At 35.8% G+C, this 11631-nt stretch overlaps 1 protein-coding gene across 5 annotated transcripts in view; it reads left to right on the top strand.

Annotated features, from left to right (window-relative positions):
• Positions 1-11631, top strand: part of mtus2b (microtubule associated tumor suppressor candidate 2b) — a 55834-nt gene that overhangs the window by 2132 nt on the left and 42071 nt on the right. Inside the window, exons 1-3 of one of the 5 annotated variants that reach the window (XR_010542904.2) lie at positions 418-905; positions 8590-10564; positions 10679-10886. Coding sequence is in view for 4 of the 5 variants with exons in the window: in XM_065281660.2 (XP_065137732.1) it covers positions 8765-10564; positions 10679-10886 (2008 nt within the window). In the remaining variant the exon portion in view is untranslated. Of the gene's footprint in view, positions 1-417; positions 906-966; positions 1040-8589; positions 10565-10678; positions 10887-11631 lie in introns of those variants that run through there. The other 4 variants (XM_065281662.2, XM_065281659.2, XM_065281661.2 and 1 more) reach the window with 4 other exon arrangements.

The raw sequence follows: 11631 nt of genomic DNA, 5'->3' as shown, positions 1-11631 counted from the left end.
CAGTTGCGGTAAAGAGAACTTCTGTTGCGGTAATGAGATTTTTTAAGACTTATTTTTAAAATTATGTTACAAAATATATTAAATCATAAGTAAAAGTTTTAAATAAATGTTCCCATATACTCCAGACTTTGTTTCTAATGTCTGGTGGGAAAAAAGTAAGATTAAGCAATTTTTAAATTTTCTTGCTTGACATTTTTAAAACCAAGTTTTTGTAAGAATCACAGACAGACTGTGCTATATCAGTTATGTGCCAAGCATTATACAGACTGATTTTGCATGATACGAAATTACTAAAAATAAAGATGCTTAAAAGGTTCTTCACAGTGATACCAACCAAGAACCATTTCTTCTTACCTTATTATAATCTTGAGATGTTAAAGGTTCTTCGTGGAACCATTCAGCACCTGTATTTTTGTCTCTGATTGGTTGTCATTGACGTTTTTTCTCCTCACACAAAGCTGATGAGGGGTTGGCTCTTGAGAGTGAAAGGAGGTGTGGTTTCCATTTTCATTTGGATGTTAATATTTGATCAGCGCTCCAGCTTTGAACGTTGTAATTGCTGCTTTCATTTGAAGAAGAGAGGGTGAGACGCTTGACAAAAGAGAGTGGTCTGCACACGCATGTAAAGAAAGACAGATGTTTCACTAATCCAGGTCTCTTCTAGGTTAGCTGGTCTGATTAGTGAACAGGTGCAATGTGAATGCATCATGGGAAGGGAGAGGAATTTCATGCATTTTAATGACTATGACAGCTACTTTAGCGTCCTGCGGCTGGCAGCATTACTGTCAATAGCAGTCTGAACATGTTACAGTGCAGTGAAAGAGGAATAGCAAAGAGGAAGCATTCACAAAAACACTCATGGGCAGTGGGTGTGAGTTTCATGTTGACGCCTGGAGGGACACGCCGTAAGTGTTTTATTTATACTCTGTGTCTGGTACAAAAATTCCAACAGTCTGTCTGTCCTTCCTTACCATTTGTCAATAATCTCTCTAGTCAGCGAGATGTGTGTTAAAACGGTAACGGCATTGAACTTAACAGGGTGAGGTGCAGTAGAAACATGTTACAACGTGTGTTACTAATTTTGATGTCATTTTATGGAAAGGAACGCATTAGCCTAACTGGTTGTATTTTCTCTTGCCTCGATTGTCACAAATGCCGCCACTTTTATGAACTTAATATCAATGTTTTTAAAAATGTGTTAAGCTATTGTTGATTGTGACTTGTAGCAGCCAGCATAAATATAGTGCACTGATTGTGCAATCAAAACAAAAAAGGGGCGTTTGTTGATTTTTGAACGTGATTGTAAAAGTTGTAGGGTGTGTTGGGTGTTGCTGTCTTCATACTTTGTGGTTGTTAAGGTGTTTTTTAACACTTTGCTGTGATATTGCTATACTGTATGGTGGTCGCTATTTGTTTGTCACAAGTGTCATTCTGGACTGTAGTTATGGCTTATGTCTATAGCAGTTTAATCATTCTGCAAGCAATATTATAGTTTGGCTAGAAAAGTAATCACAATCTCCTCAACACGGTTTGAAATATCATTCATGTCTCCAACAACCATGTCAGGATGAATTGTGTATCAAAGTGAAATAGGGCTGCATAACGATTAATCGCGATTAATCGTTTGCAGAATAAAAGTTTTTGTTTGCATCATATATGTGTGTGTACTGTGTATAATAATTATGTATAAATAAATATACACACATGCATGTATAATTTAAAGAAAAAAATATGTATAGATTAAATATTTATATATAATATAAATTATATATAAATATAAAAATGTATATACACATGTAAATACACCTTAAATACCTACATGCAAGTGTATTTATTTATTTATGCATAATTATTATACACAGTACACACGCATATATGATGTAAACAAAAACTTTTATTCTGCAAACGATTAATCGCGATTAATTGTTATGCAGCCCTAAAAATACTTTGGGTTGAGGGTTTGTCCAAATAAAATTATTATACATAAAATAGAGTATTAGTATCAGTGGGGCGATTCAATGGTCAAATGAAAAAAATAAGGTACAAAATCCTAAAGACAGTTACAGTTAATAAAAATTACTCTTTTATTATATTAGACTAAAATACATTTTCTGAGTTAAAAGGTCAGTATTTCATTAGTAGGTACCACTGTAAACAATATATATCAAATCGATATAATTTGTTAAGTGATGGTGAGATAAAAATATAAGTAAACAGTTTAACCTTTTTTTACTTTAAAGGGATAGTTCACCCAAAAATGAAAATTCGTCATCATTTTCTCATCCTCATGTTGTTCTAAACCTGAATTTCTTTATTCTGATGAACACAAAAGAAGATATTTTGAGAAATGATGGTAAACACACAGCTGATAGTGACCATTGACATTGACTCAGAAAAAAATAATTCGTATAGATTTAGAACAATATGAGAAAATTATAACAGAATTTTCATTTTTGGGTGAACTATCCCTCACTGAAAAAAATGATTCATTGAATTTAATAAATTTTTTTAAGGTAAGTGGTTGCAATCATTTTATTTAAGCTACATTTAAACAAAAGTTTTATATATTTTTTTTACTTTACAATTTTTTTTTTTTAATGTAGCTTAAATAAATTGATTGCAACCACTTACCTTAAATTTTTTAAATTCAATGAATCATTTTTTTTCAGTGCTTAAATTATGTCAACTTATCGCAAGTCAAAACTTAAAATAGTAGGTTAAATTAACTTGCATAACCAAGCTGTTTTAACTTAATGCTGCAGTTCAGTGTGGTTATTGATTACTGCACAGTAAAACTTCTTTGCTGCTTTAAATTTTTAAGTTTAATCAACTTGGATTTACAAGTCAGTTCAAATGACTATTATTTATCTTGACTAGAGATGAGTTGCTGTTATTTCATCTATATTTTATAAGTTATAACAACTTATCTTTAGTCAAGATACAAAATAGTCATTTGAACTGACTTCTAGTTGATTAAACTTTGAAATGTATGGCAGCGATGAATTGTTTACAGTGTGAAGCTGATTACTGAATATGGTTTTGTTTTTGTTGCTATATCTTTGAGTTAGTGTTTTATGCTGCTCAGATAAGTTGGACAGTTGCAGTAGAGAGATGCTAAAACAGGTTGGACCAGAATTCAGAATCCCTTAGACCAGGATTATGCCATCAAACAGAAACTATTACAGTACAGAGTCAGTAGTACACACGTTGTTTTGGTTCCCCCCCACCTGTAAAATCCCAGCTTAAGACTATTTTCTGTGATTTAGCCTACTGTTTTCTACAAAAATCATACAGAACATTCTGTGAAAATATAAGTGAGGTTATGTAAATAATTGTGAAATCAATGAGTGAAGTCAAATGATGCTTTTAATCTCAATAATCAAAATTAGATTGAGACCCTTTAGCCTTTATTTCAAAGGCAGGGTCATATATAATAAGTCTAGTTCAATCTAGACAATAGACAGATACCACACCTTGTTCTTTTTCCTTATGAATTATGCAAACATCATAAAAAATTTACAAGAGTCACTTAACAAATTTTCTCATTGCCTGTTTTGTCACGTGCCTTGTGAAATATGAAGAAGACCATTTTGTAACTAGTATAGTTAGTAATTTACAAACTCATTAGTTTGGTATTTCTTCTTTATTAAATGTGTTAAATAATGTACTCAACTCTTAGCTTTTTGGCATTCTATTGATTTCATTGATTAATTGTCTTTGATTTTAAAGTTCATATGTGCAGGCACACGGTGCAGGCAGATCTAAGATCAAACTGTATTTGGTTATTATTAATAATATTATTATATCTGTATGTATACTCCCTCCATTGGTCTGACGTAACATTGGTCTATAGTCAAGTAAGGTCTTGGAAAATGCAGGAATTCATCAGCTATGCTCAGTTGAACAGCGTAAAGACAAAACAATTGTTGCTTTCTCATATTCACTATCAGCTCACTTTACATCACCCGTGAGAGCATCTCAGTCCTGCAGATATACAGTACAATACAGGTGTTATGAGTCCCTGCTGGGCTTTTTTAGACCTTTACGCCTTCGTACCACCATCCCAATAACGTTCAGAGAAAGCACAGTTAAACCTTTAGTAATATTATGTTGGATCCCAAGGCCTCCATATGTTGTTAATGACTTGTGCTTAGCTTCACGTCTGCTGAGTTTTGTTATTTATTTAATCCACATGTGTTTTGTGTTTGATTAAAGGTTTAAATGGGCACAAAGTACATTTTTACTACAAAACAACGTCTTGAGTAATCTACTTTAACATCTGCTAAAATGTATAAAAATGTATCTTTATTTTATGAATTGTGATTGAAGTGTCTTTATGAAATATTTATTCAGATGCATGCCTGTATTTAGTCTTGGTAGAAGCTTTAAAATAAAAGAATTTTAAATATCCTACATCAAATATGCATTAGTAAACTCAAGACTTTTGAGGATTTTTTTTACATTTTTGTATCTGAAGTGCGTCTGAACCCTCTCTGAAAGTAGGTCAAGTGATTGTTTATGTGGTGTGAGCAGCGTTTTTAAGGTTTGTGAAAAGGTTTTAAGGTTTTCCCTCTAGTTTATCTCAAGACAGGTTTTGTTCATATGATGCTTTAAAACATTATATGCTAAGGTAAGACCAAAACTCACACAAGGATTAGATGTTTAGACTACAACACAATCTGTTTTATCATACATTCGAAACATTTTGTTGACCTTATTTCCTCTTGTAACGTATCGAGCTTTAAAATAATAAGGCAGCTAATTACAAACACTTTTTTGCAATCTCACATCAAATCAGAACTGAAATCCACCCAGCAAACAAATCTTATTCACTACACGTGAAATAATAACTTGACTCCTGAGAAAAACTTAGTTCAGATCTTTGTTTTGTTGTATTTTTGGCAGTGATGTTATTCTTGATAAACCGTCATGCAGACAGACAGTAAGACTGTGACAGTTAGTCACTACTGTGGCTGTTTTAGCAGTTCTGTTATAGTGTGAATGTCACTAAAACTGCTGAATGCACTTCATTTCTTTCTAATCTCTCATGTACTATATATATATATATACACAATGTCAAGAAACTTCATCCTAAGGTTACTTGCATGTCTAATTGCTAATTTAAATAAAGATGCAAGCTTTGCTTTTATTGTTGTAAGGCTGTTTGTTTATAGACAGTTTCAGCAGTAACAACATAAACAAGCGACTTTCTATTCAACACGTAAATTCCAGTAAACTTCACTAAGAATACATTACAACAACGTACTTTAAATGTAATTTATTTATATAACAAGCAAAATAAACAACATGTAGATTACTAATAGGAAACCAAAACATTTGTTATTTTCGACGAGGTATTTGTTCAAGAGTTCAGATTAGCAAATAGTCAACGCATTAATAAAACTGAAACCGGAAGTAAATTTCGGACCAGACGCGTATCGCGTCACCGCACATGCGTCCGATGAAACCGTCTATAGCTTAGGAGACTTTCAAATATGTATCCTATCAGATATTACCTCTATGTGTAGAGTACCTTTAGTTGTTTTTCCTTTAAAATGTTTGGGAGATAATAAGGGAATATTTGACATACTGTATAATACAGTTAACATAGTTCAGATAATACAATCTTGAAATAATTTGATGAGAAATGTTTGAGTTTAATTGAAAACACCATATTTTAATCTCAGACTTTGTTATCTTGGCAAATCAGAACATTGGTAAGATCTCATCTGAGACTTTAGAGGAAATGTTTGTACTTCAGTCTTCTGCAGATCTGGGAAGAAGAGTCCGTAAATAAAAGTCTTCATTGCCTGCCATTGCTTTTTTAGGAAACTCAGTTATGATATTAAAAAGATAATGTTGCCTTTGCACTTATGGCTCAGATTTGATAGATTGTGTCTGTACAACTTAAAGTATGAAATCATTTTAATTTTTTAGATTTTTTTATTTATTATGTGTGTGTGTGTGTGTGTGTGTGTGTGTGTGTGTGTGTATTATAATGGTGTATTCAGTGTATATATTTACTGTAATACTGTAAATATGTAATGGTCATACTTAGGTTTTCTAGGTCTTTTTCACCTTAGAAGTGACTGCATGTATTTAAAAAAGGATGATGAGATATATTATTATGACAGCAATGAGGGTGATAATTAAAAGCTAATGCTTAGACTTCACAAAGTGGGTCAAGAAAAATCTTTTCACGCCTCCTTTTTTCTCTTTATTTTAAATTTGGTTGCGTCCTGCCCAGCAGAATACAGTTTTGTGATGATGTGCTTGTTTTCGTTCAATACTCCACAGTGTACTGTAGTGTAGTCTTCAGCACACGTCCAATGGCGTCTAGCAGTCTAAATCAATGGATATTTCAGATGCTTTTGAATTTCATGCATTATTTATTCTTTGCAATATCAGTAAATGTTCTGTTTCCTGGAAAAGTCTTTTGAGAACATTTGTTAGGGAATGAACTCCTGGCTGAAGTTGCTAGATTGAAGTTTATTTTGTTGCATCAATTTGTATTCCTCATGAAAGAAGCTTATTTTTATAATTTGGAGGAAATATTACCCTAAATCACATTTAAAGGAAGCATTACCTCTGCAATATGTCTGGGAGTCTTTTCACCGTTGAATGAAAAATACTTTTACCCTTGCAGTGCAGTCTTTGCTTATTTTTTGTTTATCATCAAAGTTAAAGGCTTATCTTGTGTTTACAAAAAGCACACTTTGGTATTGCATGAACCACAGAACGACTCAAAAGAAGGGTGGTCATAATTCTAAACCATCACACAATTATAACATAATTACAGTATCATCACACATTTATAAATGTTGTATGGATTGTTGAATCACACATGTGGTTTGCTTTGAATTTGTGTGTGGGATATTTAAGACCTTCCGGCCAGGTCGTGTTTCATACAAATCTTTTTGGGGAATGTCTTGCTTAGCCAATCGTATTGAGCTTTAAATCCACCAATCATAATTCCCCTTACTTAACTCAAGATGCACTTTTTTGTGCAGATTACATAACCAGTAAGTAAATGATCTTGATTTATAATTTACTTTTTTTTGGGTTGTAGAATCAAAATCTTTTGCAGTGTTACAAAGTTAATGTTAGCCTACATCAGCTTTTTTAAATATCACTCTTAGGAAGACTATCACAGGTATGACCGTGTGTCAACAAAACCAGTGTGTGAGCATCTGCATGTTTCACTGCAGTGAACTAGATGCCCTTGAACTTGGTCAGGCACCAGGCAAACATAATCACATAGCCGAGTCTGACAGTCCGAAGGAGTCAGCAGCCACATACAGATACAGCCAGCAGGGTAACCCAAAGCCACATACACCAACGAATTGAGGGGCCTCGGTGGGTCGTTCCCCAGCCAGGGAAGCCCTCAATGTATGTAACCTTTAGGTCTGGGCAGTGATCACCGCAAGCCCGAAGCGGCTTGCCACTTGAAAAGCGGCATGAAAAATTCTGTCTTCAAAAAGACGTAAAACATTACATTAAGATAAGATACAGACTGTAAACTTCACTTACTGGTTGATGTAATCTTGCTAAGAATATCTTTCTCTGTGTTTTAAATCTCAGACTGTGCAAAAGACTGCATCGTTGGCCTTCTTAAATTCAAAGCAATCCATTTGGATTTGGAAATGCAGATTCAAGGACCATACATAAATGTGACACATTTATAAATGTGTGATGATGATTAATTCAAGAACACGATATATAGATATTTATGAAAACATTTTAATGTAATTAGGTAAGATTATGTGAGGATTTGAGGAAATAATTGTTCTTTTGCTTATGTGTTAATGAACTGCATTTTGAAATTACTAATCTGATTTTGGGAATGTGAATTGTGCTGTAAATGTCTGAATTATGTTTTGAAATTGTATTATACAGTCACTTTTTGACTTTCAGTTGTTTGGCTTTTGTGTCAAATTAAGATTACTAAAGATTACTAATTATTTGCATGTATACAAGTAGAAATCCTTTTTTATATATTTTTACATTAAATGTGGAACTTTTCAAAGGTGGAACTATAAATCTAATTTTTGTTAAAAAAAATTCACCTGTGGTTTCTCAGTGGAAGCAATGGCATTCCTTGTAGAGATCTTCACGGGTCAAAAAATTTGTACCCGGACCCAAAGAGCCAAAGACCCAAGCGTCTATTATTTGAAAGCTGGACCCAAACCCAGCCAGAAAGACAAATATCCAACTGGACATATTCGGCACATATTCCACAGCACATTGCTATTAAGTCAATAACATTTGTTTATTGACTTTTTGTCTTACTGTACCTTAATAGCATTTTCCTTTGAACCTGATGTTGATGTATACAGTCCATATCCATATTATTCTGCCTTGTCGAGTAAAAATCTGATAAACTATTAACTTTTAAGGCCTTTTGCTACAACTTCTTGTATTTGGAGAATTGTGTCAATGTTTACCTGATTCATTTCTGACCTTGGTCAGAACATACACTCTAAAATCTGTTTAATGCTTTAAACATGAAATATTGAATATTTCAAGACTACCTGGTTACACCAATACATTTCTAAGTCAGTTGTTGATGTTACTTTTTCACTTTGACAGGTTAAAGACAACCACTGATGTCAACTGAAGATCAATACTGTATCTCTACCGCCATTGTGAAAGATGCCAATACTTACTTTAGCTTTAAGCTTAAAAGCTGAAATGGGTCCAGACCTCAAAGGAGGATCAACAAGACTAAACACAAGAGCTTAGGAACACAGAACCCTCTGGAAAGATGAGTGTGAATGATGAAAATGTCAGACCTTTTGGGACCAGCAATGAAGAATGCTGTGGGGAAGTCAGGAACAACAACAGACATGCTGAAAAATCCTTGGATGGAGATGCCAATGCTAATGAAATCCAAAAAAGGGATGAAGGGACTTTGGAGGTCAATGGCACAATGTCCTCTTTGGTGTTTCACACTGAAGAACAGGTGAAGATGATAATCCAGAGCACTGATTCCCCATGTGAAGACCCAGAGCTTGCTGAGTTTGAGATGCTGGAAAGTCAGGAACTAAGGGACGAGAACACTATTCCTAAAAAGCCTGCTATAGATAAATGTATGTCCTCCTTGCTAACTTCAATAGAGCAAGATTCCACTGTTTGCTTTCAGTCTACGAGCAAAGAAAAGGTGGCCAGCATAGTTAAGACAGAGGTTAGCTTTGAGAATGATGTTTTTGAGTCTTGCTTCTCCACAATGTCTAGTCTTGGAGACAGTTTTGCTAGTGCCCTTGACCATGTCAGTCGATCTCACAGCTCTAATTCATGCCATGCTTCTTTAGGTCCCTACCGAACTCTCTCTGAGGACCTTACTCTTGCCTCCCAGTCTTGTTGTCTAACCATATCAGATAAAAGTCGAATCTTTCAACACACAGAGGACAAGCATCATCAAAGAGAAAAAAACACAACACACATTGTAAGTGTTGATCTCAATCTTAACTCTACCACTTTTCCAGAGGAACCTCTTTTAGAAGCACAAGTAAACCAACCAGCTACACACTTTGAAACAGATGAGAGCTCAGGTCCGCTGACAAATAGATTGAGTGATTGTAGCATTGTAAGGGCCAACGAGGTCCCTAATGAATCAGGAAGTGCAGGTCAGGACAAGGCAGAAGAATCTGAAATTCTTGTTATGGCACAAGACACAGATCCACAGAAAGAAATATATACTACTAAATCTGGTCAACCTTTCATCCAAGATAACAGACAGCCTGCAAGAAAGTTTTCCCAGCATTCCATTAGTGATTTGAAGAATAAACTTAAATCTTACGAGGAGGAATCTCCTGACTTGAATCTTAATCAATCAAAACCAAACTTAACAGGTTCATCCGTCCACTCTAGTTGTCCTGAACCACAACCGTACAAGAAGCAAGCATCTTTTGAAAAAGCACGAAGTTCTAGTACATCGAGTTTGGAAAGGAGAAAACCTTGGGGTAGCCCGTCTCGCCATGATGCACCTCAATCCCCTAAAACTTCCGGTTCACCTAGAAAACAACCACCTTCATCACCAGCCAGAGTTATCAGCACAAAAGAGGCAAGTCAAGAACGTAGTGAAACTCCACAGAAGGGCACCAGTGGTCTGAGGCAAGCAAGTAAAAGCTTTCTCAGCAGTAGTAGTATTCCAAAACCTTTCCTTCCTCAACATCCTCAACATGAGTCTGAACCTAAGAAGTCCTCTCCAGCACAGAAACCCAAAAACGTCAGACCAAAAATCATCACCTCTGTCCGCAAGAGCCCTCAGGCAAAGCCAGCTTCCGAGGGCCCCTACGAAGTATCGACACTACCGCCCAGACTTACACCATATGTCAGCTCTCCAGCCCCCAAAGACCTCAAGACTGAGGGGTCCAGAGGTTCACCTGTGTTGAGTTCATCTAATATTCTTTATGATAAGTATCAGCAGAACATACAGAGGTCAGGGAATTACTCCCCTCCAGGAGTATCTGGAATCAGGCCACTTAATCAGAACGTTCCACACAAAATGGTGGGCAAATCAGAGAGTTTCCATAGAGAGCTGCAAGATGAATACTTACACGAGGTGGGACACTAGTGTTTTAGATTTTTGACTACATAGTTTTCTTAAAGCATTATTGATTCCCACTATTGAATATGTGGTAACAAAGACCTCAAGAGATGCTTCTTACTGTTTCAGGGTAGTAAAGGGGTGCCGCTGAGTTCCCATGATGTTGCGGGTGTTTTCCGCTTTCCCAGAGCATTAAGGCCTCAGCTTGGCCTTGGTGCTGTCACGAGACAGCCTGCTGCTAAGAGCAGGGTGGTTTCACAAGGCCAAAGGTCAGCATCACCCCTGAGCTATGCGGCTACAGCTGGTCCGGCTCCAAACACTCAACAGGAACCCACAGGTCAGCACTAAACTTTAAAGGATTGCTCCACCTTCATAAGAAAATTTCCTGATATTTTACTCACCCACATGTCATCAAAGATGTTTAAGTCTTTATATAGTTGAAAAGAAATTATGTTTATTTTTTGAGGAAAACATTCCAGGATTTTTCTCCATTTAGTGGACTTCAATTAATTCCAAGGGTTTGAAGGTCCAAATTCCAGGTTCAGTGCAGCTTCAAAAGCCTCGAAATGATCCCAATCGATGCATAAGGGTCTAGTGAAGCTTCATTTTTGAAAAAAACACAACTTCTCGTTTTGCATTAACTCTAGGATGCGTGTCCGCATTCGAAAGGTCACACATGACGTATGGAAAACTAACGCTGCAGTGTTTACAAGTGTGGAGAAGGAGGACCGTTCAGAAGTTGTTGTATGTGAAATGACACTAAGAGGCTGTTTACACTTGGCATTAACATGCGTTTTCGTCGATCGGATCACAAGTGGACGAAGTTAATGCCAGGTGTAAACGGTGTTCAAAACTTTTTGAGCTCGTCCACTTTCAACCACTTTCAACCACATCCAGAGGTAGTCGAAACCACTTTCGATCGGATCGCTTTGGAGTTGCGGAACGCATATGTGGTTGAATGTGTTTGAACAGCCACACGCGACCGCCTTCTCTCCGCCCATTTATCTAATCTGAGGTATTAAACACAAGTTTTACGTCTTATTTGACTTCTGGCGTGAACATACGGTGAACAGCGCTATTAT

The sequence above is a fragment of the Paramisgurnus dabryanus genome, chromosome 8 (genome assembly GCF_030506205.2).
Source record: "Paramisgurnus dabryanus chromosome 8, PD_genome_1.1, whole genome shotgun sequence".
NCBI lineage: Eukaryota > Metazoa > Chordata > Actinopteri > Cypriniformes > Cobitidae > Paramisgurnus > Paramisgurnus dabryanus.
Note: the sequence above shows the minus strand (reverse complement) of the source record. Positions and strands in the feature narration are given on the sequence as shown.